The sequence below is a fragment of the Neopsephotus bourkii genome, unplaced genomic scaffold (genome assembly GCF_033783945.1).
Source record: "Neopsephotus bourkii isolate Nb327-2 ecotype Australia unplaced genomic scaffold, CSIRO-AGI_Nbou_v1 NB_1655, whole genome shotgun sequence".
In the NCBI taxonomy this organism is placed as follows: Eukaryota; Metazoa; Chordata; class Aves; order Psittaciformes; family Psittacidae; genus Neopsephotus; species Neopsephotus bourkii.
The window spans coordinates 1,098,851-1,124,412 of NW_026902129.1; the positions used below are offsets into that span (position 1 = coordinate 1,098,851).

The 25,562-nt window shown below is 42.7% G+C and overlaps 1 protein-coding gene across 3 annotated transcripts in view; it reads right to left on the minus strand.

The window, feature by feature from the left end:
• LOC133223883 (amphiphysin) overlaps window positions 1-10,777 on the minus strand; it is a 107,598-nt gene extending 96,821 nt beyond the window's left edge. For all 3 annotated transcript variants that reach the window (XM_061374998.1, XM_061374997.1, XM_061374996.1), the window contains exon 1: window positions 10,584-10,777. In XM_061374998.1, coding sequence (XP_061230982.1) covers window positions 10,584-10,652 — 69 coding nt within the window. In that variant the 5' untranslated portion in view covers window positions 10,653-10,777. The remainder of the gene's footprint in view (window positions 1-10,583) is intronic.
• Window positions 10,778-25,562: the final 14,785 nt, after the last annotated feature.

Below are 25,562 nucleotides of genomic sequence, written 5' to 3' on the forward strand. Positions count from 1 at the left end.
CGTCTAGTAGAAATGTGTTTGCACCTCTTTTTAGAAAGCTTTTTTCCACTTTCCTGCTACTTCCAGTTCTTTTATGAAGTCTTACCAATAAAAAAAAAAAGACAGAAAACTCATCACAACCTGACAGAGGTGATTTTTTTTGTCAACAGCATGACAACACCTTCCCTGAAGCAGAAACAAAAATACCCTGACCTACAGAGAAAGAGTAGAGGAATAACAAGTGTATTTGAGACTGACTTTTCACTGCCTGTTTCTTTTCATATCCATTAAGCATGCAAATATTCTAAGATGCATTAATGTGCAATAAAATGTTTGATTGGTGACTGCTTTCATGCCTTGAATGAATCTTTCTGTATAATGGAGTGTAAAAAATACCCTTCTTTGAGCCAGAGAAGGGAAAAAACTGGCCAGATTTATATTGCTACTTAAATCCCACAAACACTTTGTGTAACAGATACTACTGGGCAAATCCAACACCACTATTAAACAGTGTACTTCATGGTAAGCCTTTGGTAGGACGGGCTGCTGATGAGCATTAGCAAACAGACATTGGCATAAGTGCTTTGAGTCAAACTGGAAATTAGATACTAGAAGTCAAAAATGATGATTTACTGCTCCCAAGAACAGACCCTTCAGAAAAGTGACATAGCAACCTCAGTACTGCACAATGCCACCTTTAAAATATGCTTTTTAATGGGGACCAGGTTTTAATTATTTCCCACATAAAGACTGCCTATAAAAACAGCCCTCACTATAGAAACCAGAACTCAACAGCAAAATTCAGCTTGAAGCATTGAGCAAAACACACCATACCCAAACTTGCATTCATCCTGCAGTCTGCAAACACATGTTCTTGATTCAAAATATGTCTGTCCATATTTGAACCATATTGGACAGAGCTTGTTCCTCAATGTCCTGACACGGTGCCACTTCATGACTCTTGGAGATGCGACTCATTAAAGGGTTAAGATGCTATTCAAATGGAACATGTGTTTATCAGCTAAGGGTTGACAAATTCTCCCCAATTTGCTTCTGAGCTCGGCTATCACATTGACCCAGATGAATTACTATTTATTTTTACCCTAATACAAAACAATGCATAACAGATATTAGCACTGTGCTTGCAACAACTATGTTATTGGATTGGGGCTACAAGAAAATACAATGCCAGGATGGTGTTAAGAATAAAACTCTCTTCAGCTCTGCAAAACATCAGTGAGGTTTGCCTTCCCTGAAACATGCTTTTCAGACCTTGGAAACACAAATTTCATAGGAGGCAGGGTTTTTTAGTACAAGAATAGAAGGCAGAAGTAAGTTCAAATGCCTTCGGGTACACACAGCACCTTTGACTTCTCTGGATCTGGAGTGACAGCCTTGCTGGGACAAACCCCAAGGCTATACCAGTTGGGTGAAGTTCCTGTGGACTCCGCTGGAGCTCCCAGTATAAAAGCCCATGAGCGCAGTCCACTGCAGACTCCTTCACCTTCATACTCCATGCACTGCTGTCTCAACTACTAGGCAGTTTTGCTCTCCATTTCACCTTCCCTGTCTTTCCATGTTTCCTAGGTACTCTGCACTGCCCACGTGGGGTGCTGTCACTCTATTCCCAGTCTCCCGCCACATGAGGAGGACCTTGATCAGCCCTGCAGAACCTGAGGGTATAGCCCTCTTCCAGAACAATGTCCCTCTTCTCACACACATCAGGAGGCAAATAAACCAAATGAACATTCAGGACTCTTTCAATGCCTGCAACATTTGGAGGCTCAGCACTGATTTCTAAGCCTGCAATCATCTCCAAAGTGTGCAGCTGTGCTCACCTATCAAGTAACCCCATGATACAACAGAAGTCAATTTTCTAAATGGCTTTGGTGGTTAAGTCTGCAACAACTTGTTTTCTTGGGCATATGAGAAGAGAGGAGGGGAAAGAAAAAGAGCAAGGAAAGGATGACATGAGACAGAAGTACAAAGAAAGAAGAGGGGAGATGAACAAATGCTAAGATACAACTGTCCTAATACTAACTCTGCCTGCAAGATTGTCACATTAACTTCACTAATTAATCCAGCAATTGTTTGAGAATACAGAGGGAGAACTGTACTGGTTTTTAAAATCAAAGGCATTTCCCTGCACTGTTATACTCCCAGATGTCTTGAAATCCAAATTCCGTATTTCAAATTCCTATCTTGTCTCCAAACATCCAGCTTAGTTTTTGGAGCTCAGCCAGCCATCTTCTCATTTTGACATATCAACCTCATTCTGTTGTGGCTGTTTTCCACTTGCTGCTTCACACACACTGAATTTGCTCCTTTCCTGCTTCCTGAACATGGTCCCACCGTGATCAGGTTACGGTTGCTGCAGTCAGCCCGCCCCTGCCTGCATGGTGTCCCTTCAGTTAGCAAGGTCAGCCATGGGGACATCTGCCCTAAGCCTGCACCAGACCAACCAGCCTCTGGACCCAGCTGTGCTCCTGCCTCTTTGCAGACCTGAGTAGACCCATGAGTTTTCCTTTCCTTTTTTCTGCTTTTGATCCTAGCACTTCTGTTCCCCCGTGATAGGAATGTGGTTACTACAGATGTGAAAACCAGGAGGCAATCAATTAACTTCTTTCCTCTCTGATTAGCCTCATTAGCCATTCCTCAGGATTTTTACAGGACTAAAATTTGTCCTATACTTAATATTACTGACAATTTTATTTTGAAGACATGATTTCATGCTCACAGCAGACCCACTGTAGCAGCATGCCTTACATATTTATAAAGTTCATCCAAACTGCACAGAGTAGCTACACCAGTGTGAAAAAATAACACCCACATAAACCAAGAGGGATTTAGGCGATAATGCCAAGTGGAACAACTGGAAGCCTGGTTTAAATACAAGCAACAGCATCCATGCACAGATCTGCACAGGTTTAATGACAGTATCACATTTTTTATTTATTCTCCTACACACCCCCGCATGCAAATAAGTCTTGAAACAACTTCCTGAATCTCAACCTAATACATGCATTTCATATGAAAAATCAATGTCATTTCTTAGATTTCCAAGATAGATTATTCTCCATGGAAAATGGATCACCTTTATTCAGTCAGGATGTTTGTGTGTACACAGTGTTTAATCTGCTTCTACTTTGTTTTTTAAGTACATTAACCCTTGTGCATGTGGGTCACTTAACTAGGCTTTGCTGAGACATAAAGCATGAATCATCAGTAGAAACAATTGCATTCCCATGGCACTGTAGGCTATCACCTACTTCAGCTACACACCACTAGCCTCTTATAATTCTGTAAGGACACAAGCAAATGCACACCAGTCCTCTGTGTTCTTTAGGCAACTTTTATTTTCTCAGACCCCTGTTCTGTTGAAAATAAAACATCAATCTGTTCTCACAGCATTTTTCAGACTGAAGCCTGGGAAAAGCAAGACTGACAGCTCCCTGAAAGCATGTTTAGGCACGTGTGTACACACTGGAATGACAGCATTTTGTGAAGTCTTTCTGGAAAAAAAATAATAGAGGTTTTTTTTGCTAATCTTGACTAGAAATGGTTGTTTTAGTGATGGCCCAAGACTTTGGCAGGCCTTCCTCTCCTCTTTTGTATCACGGATAAAGAAGATTGATTGCAGTTCACAGACTGTAGCACTGGCCTCTGTCTCACTACAAAGCACAGATCTAGCAATCTCACGGTTACAAAAAAGCAGAGTGAAAGGGACTCCAAGCTGCGACTTGAAGGAAGCATCAAAGAAATTAATCTACTACAGAGATGAGAACAAAGCAGAGGATGTTACCTAGGAGAAAGCAGGAGTCACAAGGTGGGGGGAGAAAAAGGAGGCACAACAGAAAACCGAGAAGTAGTAGCAGACCACTAGGAGTCAGAGACCAGTCTTGAAGTGTGGCCCAGCCCCTCCTTTCTCTGTGCCCCCCACCCATAGAAAGGCTGCTGAATTCCTCTCCCACTGCCCTACCAACCTTCCTAGAAATACCTGAACAGAATTTTACCACTTAGGTTCCTGTCTACACCTGCCTGTGCTCTGCACGTGCTCTACAGATAATGAGAGCAAAGAAAGAAAGGTAGCTTTAGCTTTCTCATAGCACAAATAGACAATTCAGAAATGTATTATATGTGTCTTTACCACAGGCCTATATTTTACCTTATCCTCTTAAATAGATTTATAAACTCCAATTAGCAGAGAGTCAATATGACAAAGTGACACAATTGCATTTCCAGGTTGGCCATCAGTTTATGATTTCAGCAACTATTGACTAACTAGCTTAGCTACCCATTAGGTCAGGAACCAATTATCTTGTATTTGAGAACAGCAAAGGCTCAGCAATGCACAGCACTGATGCTGCAGAACATTTGGGGAAGAGCAATCCAGTACTTGAGACACTTTGGATTGGAGGCTCCAAACAGCTGAGTTTGCAGCAGAGCTCAATGAACTATACCAAACAGCAGTTCCCTAAGGAAAATGCTCTCCATGTTGAAGCAGCAGAGCCATCTGCTACCCCTTCTCCCCATGCTCTGCAGTCCCTGAGGTGAGCAGGAGGACTGGCATAACAGGCAGTGACTGCTGCCTGATCAGAGAATTTGGTGGGGATGAATCCCCTGTGCATATTTTGGGCAGGTGAAGAAATCCCCCTGCCATATCCCAGCAAGTTGAGGGGGCTGTGGTCCTCTTCATGTAGGCAACTGCAGGAAAGCGTTAAAAGGCATCTTTGCCTCTAATTTCATTTTCTCCCAAACCCAGTAGTCTGTCATCCCATTCTTGTTTTTGCTACCTGGCAAGCCAGTGAAGGGGGCTCTCCATGGCCTGGCCAGCCGTGCTGCTCTCTTTTCCATGCCCTCCTCTCATCCCCATGCTTAGGCGGTGTTTCTCCACCATTTATTCCCACTGTGATATCCTGCTTTAACAAGGTGCTGAGCAGCTTCCTTCGCAGTTCCTCCTAGCCAGTGCAGAAAACTTGAGCTACTGAGGTGAAAAGCAAAGTGTATTCCCCTCGTAGCACATCCTGCTCTAGGAGGCAGATGGTAGTGATCAATCTGGACCAGGAATTCCTGTATTTTCCAGGTACACAGGTTATCACCATCCCAACATCTCTCCACTATGTGCCTGTAAGTCACATGCTCAATCATGCCACAACAGGAAGGTGGCAGTGCACTGAGGAGGGGATGAGGGCCACTGATGACAGCTTCACTGACAGCCTGCATGACCTTGGGTCAGAAACATTGGGTCTTAGACAATACAACCATGCAAGAGAAAGGATTTACTAGAGGAGCGAGTCCAGACCCGAGTCCAACAAATTAGCAGCAGATTTTTAAAAACAAAATTTAAAAAGACGGTCTAAGTGAAGCGTAGAGAGAACATTTGAAAGAGAAATAATCAAAGTGAAAAGGTGAAACTGCCAAGCAAGAACAGAAGAGCTCGCCTTGATATTAATAATGCTTTAGTCAGCAAACAAGAAGATATGTTCCCCATAAAACAGAAGAAACAGTACTTTATTGATTTAATGGAAGCTCAGTGGCAGCAAGGAAGTGTGTATTAAATGGTAACTCATGGCTAACACTGCATATGGGGAGAAACATTACCTTCCTTCATATGACTCAAGAGCCTAACAGGGGTTTTCTCTCTCCTTTTTACGTGCTTGGCAACGAGAACCTACCTCTACCTTTTAACCTGCACATTGGAAACTAAGAGTTGAAAGCAGTCACAATCAAATAGCTACTATTTGACCTGGCTGGGAGGGTCATATGACAACTCCAGTGAGATCATATGGAATGCTGACAAGAGAGGAAAATCACTTGTAAACTTTGAGACAAGAAGAAAGAACACACTCCTCTACAACAAGAAAAGCTAGAATGGGGAATAAAGGGCTTGAACTGCAAAAAAATAAGACCTTTATATTCAGTGAGGTCTTTCTGAATGGAGATGCCAAAAGAGTGGCACAGATGATTTTAGGAAAACTGCAAAATCTCCACCATTACATACTTAAAAGAGTTGGCAAGAAAAAAAAACAAACACTTCTAACGAAGAATTTTAAGTACAGCTGATTCTGCTTTGGTTTAGAATGGACCAAATAACCATTTGTGCTCCCACTCTTCTAAAATTTCTATTAAAAAAAAACTAAAAATGGGAAATTAATTTTTTTATTATACTAGAACCTGAACCTACAAGAGCTGTGTAGTTGAGACCATACTACCATATGATAAGTTACTGGCTTCTATTCTGGGTTTTAAAACCAGAAATTAGCTCTTCAGAGATGAAGTTGCCTCATCATTGCATGTGCTTGCTGCCAGCAGGGCCCTAGATGTTGTAGTCTGTCATAATACTGTAATGACACCAGTTTACTAGATTTTATAACATCTGTGGGGCCAATGTTTTAAATCATTAGACAGCAATTTGCTTATATGAGCCCAAAGATTGCCGGAACCGTATCATCACACTGCAGGCACAGGTACAATATATGTAACATGCCTTTCACAAATATATTCTTACATCCAACTCATGCATGTGTATCCTTTATGGAATCTCCTCCTTAACAATTCTTTAAATACTAGTTAAGCCTCCAAAGTTCTCAAACTGGAATGTTTAAGTTTTGATGAAACCAGATATACTAATGACTAGAAGCTCAACATCAAAAAATGCATTAGGTGGATTTTCAAGAGTCACACAAGAAGCTCTCATGGAGTCTTCCTGAACCTGAGTTTTGGAAGTGTTGTGACAGCACCAACCCTGTTTATGATGAGAGGGTGGTCAAACCCTGGCAAAGGCTTTCTGGAGACGGGATCGCTGCCCAACACCTGTCAGTGAAGCGGCATTTAGACAATGTCCTTAATACCATGCTTGAACTTTTGGTCAGCTCTGAAGTGGTCAGGCAATTGGACTGATGATCACTGTAGGGCCCTTCCAGCTGAGCTATGCGGTGCTACGTTATTCTACTCTATTCTATTCATCTTCCTACTTCCTCCCTTCCCTACCACAAAATGATGAGGAAACCTCTGATGACATTTCTTCCCAGCCTTGCACTAGCAGAAGACAGTGGAATACCCACAACCATGTAGCAGAGCCAATGCCTGGGAAGGAGTTATGCACCTTCTAATGGGGGCAAGAACTGTGGATGGCCTCGAGATAATTTGACCATCTGCACAGATTTTCAAGCAGCAAGCATGAACTGTGGTGTTTGAAAGTCTTCTGGGTTCATACACTCTTCTCTCAGGCCACAGCAGACACCAACCCTGTTGATCAGAGACCACTCATAATAGCCATTCACTCTCTGCACTAGAGTAAATCTGCATGGCACTACCTTTGGCAGCTCAATCCTCTGAAATGGAGGACCACACCTGCAGGAAGAGTACCTTTCCATTTGTGGACACTGAAATCGTAAGGAACCAGTTGTACCTGTTGAGTATTCATGAAGTCCACAGCACCAGATGGGATTCATTCCAGAGTACTAAAGGATGTAGCAGATGTTACAACAGGACCCCTTTTAACAATCTGCAACAAATCCTGGGAGGTCTCTGCTGTTTGCAAGCTAGCCAATGTTAGTCCAGTTTACAAGGCTTTTCTTCCAAGTACTTTTGTCCTCAGAACTAACTCAGACAGCCTTGGATACCAATATATCTATTCAGGTTTCAATATAAACAGACCTTTAAACACATCAGTGTTTCATTTGTATCTATGACTTCTAGGCTCCTAAATAGCACCAATACTTTTAAAACTTTAATCCAGATTCTTCTGTTGACTGCTGGCAGCTTCCAACAGATGCTGCCAGCTCAGCACATCCACACTTCCTGAACTCAGGGGGAAAAAGTCAGTGAAGAAATGCAGTGAAAAGTGGTGTAACTCAGTAAATGGGACACTTATTGACTCAATCAGGTGCCAGGGCACATGTGCTACTATTTTATGTATGATGCGAAAAATGAAGTGACCAATTACTATTTCTAGATGTTCAAAAATACATTTTGATTTGAGTACTAGCCCAGTCCAGCCCATTTTGGACAATTGCCTTCCTCCCCTCATTAGCACTTGAGACAGTTTGATTTACAAATGTGAGATGTGTTTATGTCAGTGATTTACCTTTTGTAATATAGGGACCAGACACACGTGTATATGGGCACATACACTACCTACACCCTACAAGTATTTCTCCTAGACTGCAAAGAATTGCAGATAATGATAGCATCATTAGAAGAAGTTTCCATAGATGAAGGCTTATGGTTTACGTAGGTATTTATGTTTTTAATACTTACATTGCATCAATAAATAATTGGAAAACATGTATAAATGCTTTAGAAACACGACTGACTATAAGGACAGATTAAACTGAAGGTGCCCAATTCCAGTAACAGCAACAAGATGAAACAACTTAATGTATTCATAAATCTCTTTAAGCCAGTCTGATATTACACATCTGTCACAATGCCATCATATTCAGACCACCAGAAGTCAGGTAAATCATAGACTTTTAACTCCTAAATACAATTAACTTCTTGGCATCAAGCCCCCAAAGCAAACAAACAAAAATCAGTCACTCGCTATCACTCCCACTTGGGGACCTTTGGGGTTGTTTTTTTGGTTTTATATTTTTGTTTGTTTGGGTTTTTTTAAGGTTAAGTTTTAGCAAAAATAACACAGGATTTTATGTTTAATAACCATAATGGAACTCAAAGCCAACCAGAACTGTACGCACAAGAGAACAGACGATCATAGCTCACACAATCACTGCGTATGCATGCCATGAAAAGGGAAGCAAGGATACAGAGCTACATGGTACTATGTGACCTACTAACAGCTTTCATTGTCTGTAAATATGCAACATTCAGAACACTTCCGTAAGAAACCCCCCCAGACACCAAAGTGAGGCCAAAATCACCAGACACTTGACTGCAATACATGCAGATCAAAATAGACAAATTCCCCCCTTGTTAGCATGGCTGATATAAAGCAGCCCATCTGGCACACAGCAGCATCCCCAGGTTGCACCAAAGGCACCCCCTGGGCTTGAGGTGCCTATCCTGGGGCTGATGCACAAGTAGCCTGCGCCAGGACACCAGCACCTCAAGGACTTGGATTAAGGAGCACTCTCTGGTATGCTCACTCATTTCTGTAAACAAGAACAGACACACCTGAAAAGAGTACAAGGGATTGTAAAGACTTACAATTAACCATCTGGTAAAGCAGTGGTGTAACAACACTGACAGACAGGATTGTTAGGCTTCTATTCCAGCTACAGACCCAGCTCAACTCACTATCATGACTTTGGTATTGAAGAGTCTTGTACTTTATGACCTTGGGAGCTAGACAGGAGTATTTCTAAGGGAAAGATCCATCACTTGCCTATGACAGCCTCAACCATTAAATTCTTAAATAATGACATGATTACATATGAGACTTTTCTACCTATTAATTGCACCACTTCTTATTCTCTTTGAGCTCCACAGAGCTCAATTTGTGGCCAAAAGGAAGTGGGGATTTATAGGCAGTGAAGTATGAGAAATAGTGGTCATAAAATAATATCTATTAATTCTCCAGAGCCCTATTACATAGGGCATGGAGCAGCATAGGATACATGCTAGAGGGGTATAAAGGTTTTACGTTCCCTCAAAAGAGATGTCTTGCAATGCTTGCTGACAACTGTGCCTCCCAAATTCATGCTGAGAACAGCTTTATAACCAACCGTACTAATAGCTGATAGGGATGCTATATATAGTCACCCACAAATGGTTTTCTGCATGGTTTAATGTCTGTATCTGGTCCCGTTCTGCAACAGCAAACAGCTAAACAGGAGTTACTGTGTGGAACATTTATACTTATCGGCTTTTATTACTGAAAAGGAGCAAAATAAACAGCAGCCAGCATTTCCGACCAGAAACTCATGCAAATTCTCCCCGACTCTGACGGCTGCTCATTTCCAGGCAACAGAAACGCCAGAATCGGCGCCGAGCTTTCCAAACAACCATCGCTATTAACTGCACAACAGTGACCAGCCCCCCAAAACCGGAGCGCTGCCAACGAAGCCGTGGGCTCCGGCCACACGAAGGGGGTTCCTGTCACACCGCTCCAGGCGGGGATGAGCCGGCGTGGATATTAAAGGAAATACAATCCTCTTAGGAGAGCGGGCGGTGAGGCGCGGTGAGGCGACGCGAGGCGAGGCGAGGCGAACCCCGCTTGCCCGCCGCGGGCCGGCACCGCAACCCGTCCGCCCCGCCGCGGTGCGAAGCGCAGCCGCCTGGCCTAACCCCGCGGGCGAGGAAGCGGCGGCCCTTCCGGGCCTACGGCAGGCGAGCACCGGCACCACCGCATCCCTTCAGGGCAGCGACCCTCAGGTCGCCCGGAGGTGAGGAACGAACGGACACCGGCACGGCCGAGGGGCGGCGGGCACCGTTATATGGGGCAGTTACATAACAACACCGACCCCGCCGGCGGCTCCGCATCCCCCGAGAGGGCAGAGGGGGAGCGCTGAGGGGAAAGCGGGGCCGCCCTCCCCTCACAAACCGCGGGCACCGCCACCGCCTTCCCCCTCCTGCCCACCGGGGCGAGGCCGCCCCTCCCCAGCCCCGCAGCCGCCCCCCCGCGATGCCCCGCTGCGCACCTTCTCCTGGGCGCGGTTGAGGCGTTTCTGGACGTTTTTGGCGAAGATGCCGGTCTTCATGTCGGCCATGGCTGGCGGCGGGGATGGGGAAGGTGGGGGGGGGAAAGGCGGGCGAGACAGAGCCCGGCGACAGCAAGCAGCAGCGAGTCAGGGATGGCTGGATGGATGTAGGGAGGGCCAGCGGGGAGGAGCAGGGTGAGGAAGAGGAGGAGGGCCTTAAAGATACAGCGTGGGGAGGCGGGGCTGCCACCGCCTCAGGTGCGCTGCGGGCCCCTTCCTCAGCCGTCGCCAGGCTCTTTGGGATAGGACAGCGGTTGTTGGGCCCGTCCTGGCCATGCGGCCATTCCTCTAGGTAATAAAAATCATCAAGGGAGGTAACGGGGATGAAGATTTCCAGACGCCTCCAGCGCTGCGGCAGCCGGTGGCTGTGTCTGCTGCTGGTACAAGCCCCCCTCGTACAGCCAGAGAGCGTGAGGCACCCACTGACCCCTAGGAATTCCCACCAGGTCAGAGCCGCTCCAAGTTTCCAAGCCCTTTTGAAGCCTTTCACCCTTCTTGGGGGGCTGCAGCAACGTGGGCATTCAGCATAGCTGGGTGCTGCAGCTGGGGGACCTGCACCCCAGGCTGCACCCAAGCTGGGGTCACTGGTGCAGGCGCTGAATGTGAGTGGTGTGCCTTGCCATTGCACTGCTCCCCGTGTCCTCCTCCTATCCATTGCTCACTCCTATCTCGGTGTAGCATCCAACAGCAATAAACTGGCTCCAGACTGGCTTCGGGTTTTTGATCTTGTTCCTGAAGTACAGCTCACAGTCAAAACTAGAGAGAAGCTGCAACAAAACTCTGTCCTCCCTTGACAATTAAGCAACCCAAAGTCTTCCAAATACAGAGTTGTTCAGCACCAGTCACTCAAGGACAGCAAAGTCAGCTTGCTTAGATACCACAGCCCCTAATTCTCTTCTGGCTGAGAAAAAAATAATAAAAGCAATGCAAAGCAAAACCCTGGAACTCCAGACTCTGAGCCTGTGCTTGTGCTCTTCTATAGGAAGTTGTTCTATGTTTGTAATGCTTTTCATTTATTTTCAGACTGGAACAAAACATAACCCAGAAGGTCTCATACCTGCCAAAAGAAGATCGTCTCATATGCCTTGTAAGTCCAGCTACGTTTCCTGAGACCTTGTATTTGTGACATCTGCCTGGTGCCAGACCTGCACAACACATTTTACTGCAGCATTAGGAATTAGATTTAACATTCTGACTGCAGCAGTAACAACCTTTACTAAGAATTTGTGACCTACATAAAAGGAGATGCTTATTTAATTCTCACATAAGCATCTTTTAAAATCATAATTTAAAAAATCCCAACCAAGCAAAAGCAGGAAAACAGAACACATCATAGCAACTAAGGAATGATTTTATCCAAAAGATTGCAGGCAATCTGTTATAATGCTGTTAAGCTGTGAAAGATCAAAACAAAATCCCAGTGTGCACAAGGCTCCCAAATCCTTTGAAGTAATTTTTCACATCTTCAGAGTTTTTCTTTCTGGCCACTTTGGCATCTAAATCCAGAAGGACCACACCACTTAAATAACAAACAAATCATGGAACAAAGTGGTCTTAACTTTGATTACTCATGCATTTTCTTCACCAAAGGATAACCAAGATAACGCGTGTCAGCAGCACAGAATATATTTGGTTGCATTTGGGCTATTAAGGAGGACACTCTGTCATGCCTTTTTGTCCCATTAGCTGATATAATGATAGGAGGTCCACCACCACCAAGCCCAAAAATGCATCTTCATGCTGGTGGATGAAGAGCATGAAGATGTATGGGCTGTACTCCATCATTCAGCCTCTCTCTTCCTCTCCAGTCAGATAACCTGAGCTGGCTTTGCCCTATTGAACAGCCTTGGACAACAGACAGAACTGGCTTTTTCAGTTACAGGTTTACCAATGCGTGTGTTGCTCTCCATTACTTATTTAAGAAAGTAATTATCAGCAAGAAATTAGGCTAATTTCTCCATACTCCCTATCCATCACATAACATCCATTGTAAATTTCTTAAAAGAAAATTTATCCATTAACGTGTTACAAAGCAAATTTCTCTGTGTGTTTCTGATGCCTTAGTCTGAAATAGTGTTTAAAAACAAAGAATGACTTACAGTTTACCTGCTTGATTTGCCTTTATATTTGTTGGGTTATTTTTTACTTGTTGGTATTTTAAAATGAGTTTTCACTTCAGTTTCAGTTTTTAATAGCAGGGATGGTCAGTCGTTTATAGAAACACGCTCTTAAATCAGTAGTGATTTTTGAATGTAAAATCTCTACGGGGAAGGGAGAAGTTAAGGATTACTACTACTGCTACATCACCACTTTTGCCAGGTGGTGGTCCCTGTTCGCTCAAAGCATTAGTCAGAAAAAGAAGAAATCTGCATCTCTTTTGACACATGCTTTCCTCATCACACATTTCTGCTTTTCTGTGCACTCTTCATTCCTGTAAAGCAATAAAATTAGAAGACACTGAAGACACTGGTCCATAGGAGCCAATTCTACAAGAGAGTTGAGACAGCAGAAACTGTTGGGTGTATTGAAGCCATCTCCATTGCAGTGATAATTACAATACAGCTATCACCTGCTTTGAAGCAACACAGCAGCTTTCATGTCACAGAGCTCTTCAAACAGCAGTATATGGAGACACAACTCACACACTGAACATGGTAGACGAAAGACATGCCCATCACAAGCATACCACATTAATACTCTCTGCAGTGGCAAAATGGAGGGGAAAATGAAGATTGTTCAAATAAAGCTGCAGGACAGCCCAGGGTTGAAATCATACTGTAACTGAAGGTTTGAAGAGGCAGAATGTATGGACTCAAATTGTCACTTGTTGTCAGTTGAGACTGAGCAATCATGGGAAAGCAACATGAGAAGTTAGATGACTTAAGGTGTATAGGATCTCAGTTGATCTTGAATGATCAAACTGTTGTTTAAATCTCCTTTTGTAAACAACGGCTTGGCACTATACTGGTGGTTTAGGTAAGCATGTAATGGGCAGTAAAAGACTAGCTTAGTTATCAGGGGTTTCTGCAGGTCTTGCTGCTCTTTGAATGTGGGTCACAGAGAGGAGACCTGCCTGGCAGAATCACAAGACACTGAAAGCAAGGCAGACAGTGGAAAATAAATGTCAGAAGGAAAAGTATTTGCATAAAATAAGTGTGTGCCAAAGCCTGTAAAACTCTAATCCAGAGGAAATTTTCAATAGCCATACATGCTCTGTAATTAAAGACTTAGGCATTTATTTTTAATTAAAATTCTTCTTATCATAGTAAAATACAGATTTTTTTTTTTCAACATTTTCCTTCACTATCCTAACTTTAACATCTGAGTCATTACTATGCTAACACATATTGAACCTGAAAATACCTGGAATTACTGCTGCCTTTGGGTGAATCTTTGGGTTTGAGGCTGCGCAAGTAGGTAAGAAGACATAAAAAGGGATCCAAATCCTTTAGGATTGCAGGTGAGGGTAGGAGCGAGGAATTAAGTACCAGTTAATATCAGGAATTTCTACCTTTTACACAGCTGCAGTGTCAATAAAATAGGAACTTGAGGAAAAGAATGCAGTGGTGAGAAGGAAAAGCTTTTCTTGAGATCCAAGAATGAGCTTCTGCAAGGCCAGCTCCATCCCTTGGTGAGGATAACTGCCAGCCTACACCCATGGCAAAGGAGGCTGCACAAAGAAATTTGCTCTAAGTTTTATAATTTAGATGGAAACAGTATCTTGATAGGCTGTATACCCACTACCATTTCTGGCATTAGAAATGAATGCTGAATAGGATACTCGTGCTATTGTTGGCCTCATCCCCTAATGTGTCACGTTTTAAGTTAAAACCACAGTGAGTGGTACAGAAGATGAATTTTGGAGAATTGTGCTGACAGCATATGAGCTTTCCCACTTATGTGGGAAAAACATCCAGAACATAATTTACACAGAAAGAAAAAAAAGAAGTAGAATTAAAAAAAAAGAAGACTCTCCCTAACTAAGTCTTTAGATGCATGATGTAACTTTTCTGCTAAGTACCAGCTGCTCTTAGCCAAAATTCAGGCTCCTTTATTCTATCTGAGGTCAGCATTCAGAAGCGATTGAAAATTGCTTTTGAGAAATCTGGGGCTAGATGTGCTTGACACATTTCTTCTTAGTCGGAAGACTAAGAAGACACCATTTAAACTTCAAGAGACGCATTCCATCTTCCTTGGCCAGAATCAGAAATACCTGCCATTTTAACTGTCAGGTTAAAAGGACAGAAAGCTTTTATGTAGGACACCTTTTAGATCTCTCCTGGAAGAACAGGCAACCTCTTTGCTTGAATGTGTATTCCTCCACACACAAATTTCCATAGCCCTCCTCTTTCCTATCAAATGTATTTGTGATATTCACAGTTTTTGCAGTGAGAATCTGGAAAATCACATCTCCCATTTGCATAACAATAAAAATAAATATTGTGACACTTAATCTCTCTCTTTTCTTTAAGCCATTCCACCACAATCTTGCCTTCACTGGGGCACCCACTTCACCAGTGGTGAGTTCATCTCACAAATTAGGCACGTGTAAAGGGACCAGCTGCATGGCATCAGTTTTATTCCATAAATGACTGTTTGCTCGTGAATTAGCTGATAATGATATTATGAGCATATCGTAGCATCATCCAGCCTCTCTTTTTATTGCTGGTGCTAATGCACATTTGCACAGTGCCGTTGCTTCCACAGTTCACATGGGCTTGGAGGAGGAGGGGCACTGTGAAAGATGAGTAATCCTAATCCTGGAGTGTTTAAAACTGGAGAAAGATGACTAGCATAACTATTGTGATTGTGCGTGCCCCTGATTTCAAAAGGCCATGAAATGCAGGATAATATAAACATGCAAAATAATAAATACAATTATTTTTTTTATAAAGGTCATAGGATTTGGGTTTCTTCAAGAAGACAGAATCTCATAAACCATTGTGGACTACTTGTGCTGGTTTAATGTCTGACACATTTTCCAAGTATCAGTACCTCTTTCTTTCTAATCACCTGGAACTCGGCTATGGAAGCCAGAAACCTCTTCTCCTGCAGCAGATTTTCCCGTCTTGACACTCACTGCTTTCAAGGAAGTAATAACGGTTTAAAGCTACCATGGATCTGCTTACGGGGATACAGAAGGTGGCCTGTGAGAGCAGAACTAGGAAGTTACAAGACCTAGACCCATCAGGCATATCCTAAAAAGCCAGGCTCTGTAGGGAATGATGTGATCTCTGGCCACAGGAGAGGCACTTTAATTATGAAGACCATAAACCACAGAAAAATATTGATCCAAACTTCAAAAGGGCACCTCTTGAGACTCTAGCAAATTGCAGCATCTGCTACTTTAAGTTCTGAAGTGAAAAGTCAGGTTTTAAATCTATGGAATCTCTGAAGGTATCCCCAGCTTTTGATTGTCAGGGATCCTTATTCAAATCTCTCCACTCTTCTTTCTTGATATGTAGTTTGTTCTTAATTGAGCTAGATTGGTCCTGACTTCTCTCACCATACTCCCTGAATTGTTCCAAGGAATCCCAAACTGAATTTCATGCCTGTGCTCTGTATCAGAGCTTTGGGAATGCCAGCACTTCTCTCATCAAAATCAGTAAGAGCAGCACACTGAAAAGTTCCAACATACATTTCTTTTTACTGGGAAAAAATCTTTAATTCATATTATCATTCATCCCAAAGGTGATGCAGGGGGAAGCAGTCCCTGGAGACAGTTAAAACAGTCCTACTTGTGAATGGCCTGCCTGGCTTAGGAGATTGTTATTTAGCTGTGGCTAATGTATTATTCAGCGTGTTTGAAAAATAGTGTTCCAGCTTTGGTTATTTTTTTTCCCAGAAACATCTCTCTGCAGCATTTAAAACAGTATAAGCAAACAGCAGGATTTGGAGACCAGGTAATCTTTACATCCAGATCCCAGCAAAACTTGCTTTGCCACGGACTCCATTTCTGATCTGTATCACCTTAGATGTAGGTGTAGGAATAGACGTAAGAATGACAATAAACACTCATCCAGCAACTGTCTCTGAAAGGAGATTTATTTGAACTATTTCAATCATTAGATGAAAAGACAGTTTGGATGCTAACAGTTGCTCGAACAGTCACTATAGGAACCAAACTCTCCAACTGTTGCACGCTTCCTAGTCCTTGGCATGCGAGACAGTGATTTTTTCTCACACTGTGGGGGGGGAAGTTTTTCGCTAATAATGTTATGCTGGTCTTATTTTAGAAGCATCTTTTTGCAGCTTTTTGCATCTTTTATCAGAGGCAGCCTCGGTAAAAGTTAAAGTTATACATAATCCAAATTAAAATCTAACACCTTCTCCCTTCCCTTTCACCTCTCCAAAATGGGATTGAGAAACGTTCACACATTGCTACCGTTCTCCCTGTTGTGTCTCAGAAACAGCATGCAGCAAGACAAGAGAAATAACTACACAGTGATGTTATATTCTAATTGTTTAGCTCTTGAAAACAGTGCTTTTAGAAGGAAAACCTTTAGCAAATCTCAATCACCAATTAATTCATTGCTATTGCATATCAATTAAATTTAAAAAACCTGCAAATGCCCTTAGATGAACAGAATACATCTTGTATAATCAATAATGAATGCATTGCTCTGTAGAGAGAGGTCATGGGCTTCATATATTTCCTCTACTCCCTGGGCACCTGTAAAACTGTCATACTAAGGAAAAATGAGGAGCAAGGTCAGAGAGCAGACTGAAGGCTCAAAATAAGACTAAGGATTTGCAATGGATGGGGCAAGGATTTGCAGAAAAGTCATGAGTAGAACCTGGAGCTGAATATAGGCACTGATCTCTCTTCATCTCAGCATAGCATCATTCAAAACCGGTACCCTCATGCTTTAGTTTTGAAGCAAAAGACCTGGTCATGTCCCTTCAAAGTCAAAGGAAGAATTTCTGATCAAGGTTAATGGAATAGCAGATGAGCATGGAATACAGTTAAGAGTGTTACTAGAATAAGTGCAGGTGTCAACAGCTTCACTGTGCCAGAGCTGAAGTGCACCAGTTGACATGAAGTTTAACAAGGAGCTCAAAGGGGCTGCTCAGAGGCACGGGCCAGAGCAGTGAGACACACAACACTAATTATTTCAGTATAAATGATACCTACCCATGAATAAATCTTTGAAGCCTTCACTTTCTGTGTGTCAAGCATGAAACAAGTTTCTTCTGATCCTTCTCTTCACGTCTGCCAAAACCCCTTTTCCTGTTAGCCAGTATTTGCTAAAAAGCTTCTAAAATCCAAAACCAAGATGAAAGATATGGGCATTTTGGGGAAGGAGAATAGGATTCTTCTTAGAAAGTCTTTTTTTCTTATTACAACACCTCAGACTTGGAGTGAGGTTCACTTTGTCTCACTCCACCTTGCTGGCAGCAGGGAGAGCTGAGCTGAGATATATGGCACTCCACATCACAAGCAGAAGTCCAGCTCTGCACCTGAACCCACTGCAACACTCATACTGGAGGTTATGCATGACAGAGCCCTCCTCTCCTGGAGATGGCTGAGCACCTGCCTGACCATGGGAAGTGGTGACTGAATTCCTTATTTAGCTCACTTGTGCATGGCTTTTGCTTTACCTTTAAACTGTCTTTATCTCAACCCACGAGTTCTCTCACTTTTATTCTTTCGATTCTCTCCCCCATCCCACTGAGGGGGAAGTGAGCGAGCGGCTGCGTGATGTTTAGTTGCTGGCTGGGGTTAAACTATGACAGCAAAGTAGATGCTCCAAATGCTAGATTATTACTAGACTAGTGGGTGGTAACTATCTCACCTCCTACCCTTCCCACCCAGAGGAGAAATATCATGATTTAAGGTGTCAGGCACTGAGCCTTGAATTCCTAAAGTTACCTAGCTCCACGGTAGCTTCATGTGAGAAACACATCCCTGTCTTCAGCGTTTCATAGCAGCTGGCAGAGGTGTGCTCTCAGTTGGGAGAGAGCACTCCAAGGAGTCTATTTGCAATCCCCAGGTTGTGGCCACAAGCGGGCAAAGGGCTGGTTTTGATTCAGCACATTTGCACAACCAGGGCTCAGGCTCCTGAGATTGCAGCTGAGACGTGAGGGGATGCTGTGAGAAAGCATGTTGGCTAGGGATGTGCAAAGCATGGAAAATAAAACAGCAGGCAGAGACAAGTTTGTAAGTTTGTTGAGACTGGAATAGACAGAAAATTGAGGAAATTTTGCAGGAAAAACTGTGACCCGAAAAGGTATTAAAATCTAAGGGGAAAACAAGAAAAGCAACATGAAGGTTCAACCCCATTGCAATCTAGTGCCTTGCTGGGGTGGTGGCATATTAGCTCAATAACTCACCAGTGTTAGCTATTAGACAATAGTGAACTGCTCTGCAATTCTAAGTTGTGTGTACGTGGGATATACTGTGTAACCCCTGCTATTAGTTTCCATCTGCTCATAAGAATTGCCTGAATAAAGTGGCTGAGGGACTATGGTTTGCACAGTTAACAAATCATTTCTCCCTCTCCCACTCTTCAGAGCTCAGGAAACTTTGGAACCTGTCTCTCAGCCCCTCTAGACCCAACTCTGCAATGCAGTGTAGGCTTTGCAGGACTGAGCTGCTGAGCTTTTCATTTGCATCTGGGCCTAATGACCCAGGTAGGAGCTGAAAGGAGAGGGTGACATACAGAGATGCAGGGGTGAGCGGAGAGCAATAGGATGCGATAAAGAGGAGCAGAAGCACCAGATTGAAACAGATTGGTGTAGTATAGATGTGAAAAGATATTTTAAGTCATGCTTTATATTACATGACTCATCAAAATATTGCTTAACATGTAGAGTTTACATGGCACATTTCCACATGCTTTGAGATATAGCTCAAAACCCTGATCCAAAAGAGCAGTGCTGCCAATTCCTGAGCTCCAAAATTAGCATGCGGGTGTCAGAAGGGCAGTAAGATGGGATCATTCAACAGCATGAACCAAGAAAACCCCTCATCATCTTTTGCAACATTCATTACTTTGAAAAACTCCCTATAGAAAGAATTTGGTAAACAGCACTCATCAAGAGAGAGGGAGAAGTTGTGCTCATATTGAAGCATAGCACGATGCAAATGAACAGACTCAGATTTCTATACTGATTATCATCTTTATAAATAAGATAGAGCACATTTAACTTAGGTACACTATGAAAATAGCTTTAGAAGGAAGCAAAAAAAAAGAGAGGAAAATAACTTGCACAAAAGCTTTTACATCAAATGAGAATTAAAGGACCACATGAATAAGTGTTAACAGTGTCAAACATATTGCCTGGTTCCCACAAACAGATCAATGCCCAGTTAATGTTGGTCTCCCTTGTAATCTGACATGATTAAGAAACAGCCCTTGGTAGAGGATCAGGTGGAATTGCTTACATTTTTCATGCCTTTTTTAAGTACAGTCACAGAGAACTACAAAGCTCCTTTGAAGTTCTGGGGCTTCAAGCCTGTCCCAGCTGCTTATCAAAGCCAATAAAAACTTCTGTTTGACTTCAATAAATGTTGGCTTAGGATTTAATACTCTGAGGCAGAGGATGCATCTATCCACGTCCTTTGGCTCTGTGCAACACAAACCAACTTTAATTGCAATGTAGGGTTTTGTACTACCCAACCTTAACGTGTAATTGCCTGTGCAATGACAACGAACAGTTCTGCTCTGAAATTTCACTGCAGCTGTTACCTTTAATTTGCTTTTAATGTGCATTTCAAGGCGCACATTTTCCTTAGTGGGCAAGTGTCATTAGGTGAAAGTGAAAACATGCTCCTTTTGAAATGGAAAAAGTCCAAGCCTAATCCCTCTAATTGTATAGCATCCTAGAGGAATCAAAATCAAAGCATGAGGCCAGCATTGAAGATTGTTGAGGAAATCAGATTCCTCTGTAAACCTTTACGGTAATCACTAAGGCTGGGTTTCATCCTCTCCCTGCAGCCCTCAGCAAGTTAGACCTCTGAATTGAAATCAGGCTCTATTTAGACAAATGGATGGAAGCACTCTCCTCCCAAGGCAAATGACAGCAATTGCCTATGGCTCACATCCTATAAACTTTAATAGTAACATTTTTAATGGATAAAATTGGAACTGATGAATCAAAGCCATCACCAAGAAAAGCCACCAAGAAATGGAAGTAAAACTCTAGCCAGATAGATGCTGCTTAGTGCCTGAAAGACCAGAAGCTGGAAAGGAAAGAAGAGTTTAGGATACATATCAAATGATGCTGTGGTACCTGGTTCGGCCAGCATCAGGGAAGTGGCCACAATGAATATTTAAAGAGATGCAGCAGGTGAATTGTAAAAGAAGCAGAAGTAATGCTGGTGTCAATATGAAACCATACAAATATTACACAAGACCACCAGGTCAGAAATTTAGGGGCTTTTAGAATATTTTTCGCTCATTTCAGCAGCATTTTGGTGCCACCTTTTCTACATTGGCAATCCATTGTGTATGTGACGCTTACACCACTGCATTTATAAATTCCAGATGTACTTTCCTTGTGAGGTACTCACAGAAGCAGTCTATTTTACTGTAATGTCTTAATAAATCAGGTCATGCACTTTACGACTGTACTGGAATGGTTGTCATGAGAGGAACATATCAGGAACAGCCATTTATTAACCCTAGGAGACACTGTGCATACCTCACCACAGAGCAAGGAAAGGCAGCTGCCCAAGAGCTGATTTAATTTCAGAACAGAGAAGACAACAAAAGGCAGCAAGCAGAACAACACTGGTTTCTTTCTACGCCTACAGAGATCCTTCTGAAGTGCATAATTAACTTAATTAGGAAAATCTTCTTACCAGCCTTTCCTAATTCATGTGCCTATGGAGAAACCAAAAAGGTGAATGATCAGAAAGATTATATCGGCAAGCCAGATCTGTGTGAATTTGGTCTGAAGTTTATGGAGGGCAATGAGACACTTTCAACTATCTTGTCTGAGCAAACAGGTTTTTTTAGGTCGAATTCAAGAATTCAGTGAGTTTTCTGAGGACACATGGCATGTACTGGTAGAAGCTGATGATGGTAATATATTTAGTAAGTGTAGCACTCGTCAGCGGGTAACAAGGGAGGGGCTGCTAATGACAGGATAAGCTATAGAAAACAAGCCCACTTTGGACCAAAGCATTGGCTCTAGCAAGAGCACATTATACATTCATTAGTGCTAGCAGCTAAAACTGCAAAAGTTGGAAGTATCATTACGGGTGGGGGGGGGGGGGGCTCCAGGTTTTGGCATTTGGTTTCAACCTCAGTTTTACTGAGCATATAAAATAGGATTAAAACTCTGGAAACTAAGATCATGCCTGTACTATGACATTTTTCTCACTCATTTCTATTTATGAAGTTAAATAGTGACTAAACAAAAAACGGATTTATGTGCAAATAAAAACATATCCCATAAAAGATGTCTAACCAGAACATTTAGAACATTTTTATTCCCTTGGGTTTTTTTTTCCTTCCTAGGAGGTCTCTAAATTATTCAAGTGGAATTGATTTAGTTTGCAAAGCAGGGCTATTTCCACACTGGCAGAATACTTAATGGCAGCTTGAGGTGTAAGTATTGCAGACACCAAGAAGCAATCTATCTTATAAACAGATTAACAGCAAGAGGAGGTTCTATAGCTGGTTACGCACCACCCTTTTTGCTTCTTAAAATACGTAACTAAGAACAACCAACCAGAAGACATGCTGAATAAGATAGCACCGTTGGCTTTTCATAGTACAATTAGGCTTAAATGTTGTATTGAAAAGAAGGATGAATGCGTGAATATGATTAAAATTACTGCAGTGATTTTAACTATCACTATGCTGAGGTTCTGCTTTCATAATTCTTGCTTTACACAGTTCATCAGTGTCCAGACTAACAGAAACTGCAGACATAAAACTGAATACATTTGAGGGATAGCACCTGTAAAAACCAAATTAACTATGTTATCACGTACAGCATAAACCTACCCTTACCTTTTGCTCATAAAACTCACTAGAAATCCACCAAACCTTGTTTCTGTGCAATTGTGGCTGAGTTTTGTTATCCCATTCTCAGAGGTGGAGATCATCACAACCACAGACTGTCACTCACCGGTGTTAGCCTTGTGATTCTAAAGCCAGGGGGCTAAAGCATCTGTAACACAGAGACCGAATGCTCAGCACTAATTGCTTTGTTCCACTCACACCATGCTGCTTGGTGATGCCAACATAGTAAGAGATCGCTTTTCTCTGGTGTTCAGCAGCAAGAAATCATTCTAGAACATGGATTTCTGCCACCTCACTCTGGTACGTTTGCACCAAGGTCAGAGTGTGAGACATTGATTTTGCTTTCATCACAGGAAGCTTTTGTGTTGGGTATTTTTGCCTGTCTTTTTTTCTCATGTTTTTTTTTTTTCGGGTTGACTTATTTCTGGTTTTATATTTATAGTTCAATCACCTGATGGGGAGATTCACAACACAAATAAAAAATGCAAAGAGTTACATTAATTTCTCTGTGAAAAGCACATGTTTGTTTTAATCCAAACAGCTAGCCATCTCATCCTCATCTGCAAGATCATCTTAACCTTTATGTGTGTATCAAGCCATTGTGGTGGCCAGGGTTGTCAGAAGCTGCAGCTATGAATTTTCTCTTTCGTCATCCTCCTGAAACCTAACCACCTGTCATTCAATGAGATTTATTGGCCATTTGAAGTGAAGTGGGAATTCAACTGTTGCCTTCTCAGGACCGCCTTAGGCAGGGGCTTCTGTTGTACCACCCAGTAGCCCGGGGATCTGAAAGTGTTGCAGTGTGACATTCTTAATGACAGATTTTGGCCCAGTGAATCATTGATTCTATTTCCTTTCATGACAATGAACCCTTTAGGAGGGATTAATAACAGCAGAACAAGGATGGCCACCTCAGAAGAACTGTAATGCTTCATTATAGTATGTTACCTCCATTCTCATGCCAAAACCCAAGCAGCAGCCAGCCACAAGCCTGCTATAGTGGGATGCAGTGGGAGAGTAGAAAAGAGACAAACCCTGAGATAAGTCCTGGCTTAAGAGAAAGAAGGATCTAAATTTTCCACAGAGTAAATGAAGTGAGGGATCCCGTTTCACTTCTCCTTCATGCTTCAAATAGGAATGCTGAATTGCTTTTACTGTCTCCTTCACCAGGGAGAGTTCACCATCCTGGCACAGCTTGTGCCAAATGAAGGAGATCAAATGGCCTAGCACAGGGGACCTCAGCCAAAGCTGGCACATGTCCCCTAAGCAAGCTGCCACTGTGGTAGGTGGGGCAGCATCTGACATCAGGGGGAAGGAAGGGAGCCTGTTACAGTGTGCTCACATAGAACCTAGCAAAGACATGGACAAACACAGGCTTCCTGTGGACACACCGACCTGAACACAGGACACTCACCTCCACAGACAGAAACTGCTGAGGTTCCTTCTTCAAAATATATTAACTGATTTTAAATTGCTTCAAATTACATTTGCTACCTTAGAATGTATTTGAATTGAAAAATGTTTTCTCTGGTTCATTAACAATGAAACCTCTTTCTCCCGTTGCAGGGATCGCAGGAAAACTGACATTGTACCTGCTGAAAGCACATCAGAGAAGGAGATTCATCAAGGACTGAATGAACCTCTGCATGGAGCCATTATAATCCCAGCATCATTTCTCTTTTGTTTGTGAAGCTTGTATTAAAGTTAGCCACTGTGTGAGGCAACAACAGAGAGAAGCAGGAGCGCAAGAGGCTACAGTCAGAGGAAGCAAATGCTGTAGCTATCTCATATCCAGAGCTGCACAGCTCATCCTTTCTGGAACAACTGTCTATCAGGTGAGAGGCAAAAGAAGATAAAAGAAATTCACATACTCAGTGTACATTTTTAATGGTATGATTGATTAGACCTTACATGTAGATCTTCAAGGGACGGAGAGGATGTGGCGTTGCTTGAAGTGCAGATTCTAGACCACTGGACAACATGCCAGTCCTGTAACAACTCAGTGACAGGAGGGAGGATTAAGTGACTTCATGTTTTTTCATCTCTAGATTACTAGAAGTTTTGGTAAGGAAACATTCTGGCCACAAAGTATTTTTGGAAAGATGCTTCTCACATACAACAAAATAATATTAAAAATAGTGAAGACTTCCCTAGAGCTTAGAAGCTGTAATCCACTTTCCAAAAAGCACTCTCCCATGTCACAGTTTACCCTTTAATTATTGTGGATGTGTCATGGAGCCTTTCAGAATGTATCAGGGTCATATTTACTATTTTCCATTCTTCTAGTTCCACAGAGCAAGGAAAGGCAGCTGCCCCTCTTCCCAGCATCCTTTGGAGGAAGGCCTTTGGGATGCTGGCCCTGTGGCAGTCCATGTGCCCATGAGGCTGTCCCTGCCCTTGGATACCACACACTGAGCCCAGCTGCTGGGCATCCCTTACCACGAGGACAAACCTCATGCTGTTAATCTTCTCTCAGGCCATGGTAGCGTTTGGACAATGCCCTTAATACCACACTTGAACTTTTGGCCAGCCCTGAAGTGGTCAGGCAGGTGGACAAGGTGATTGTTGCAGGTCCCTTCCAGCTGAGATTTCCCTTCCCCTTACCATCATAGAGTGGTTTGGGTTGCAAGGGACCATAGAGATCAAGCCCATGTCACAGTTCCCATATTAAAAAAGGCTCCACTCTAGGCTTTCCCTGACCACTTTCATAATAAATGATTATGTATCAGATTCAGTACTTACTTCAAAGAATTAACGTTTTTCCTCCTGGGGTCTTTCTGTTGAAATCCTTTTTTTGCTTCCATTTTCTACAGGTAGACTTACACACAGCCTGCTGATGGGGTTTTTATTGTTAGCTTTAGCATATTGCCTCTCACTTTATTGTTGCTTGACATTGACTTGCCAGAATGTAATGTTCTTTTCTGGTTTCGTTGTCTAGAAA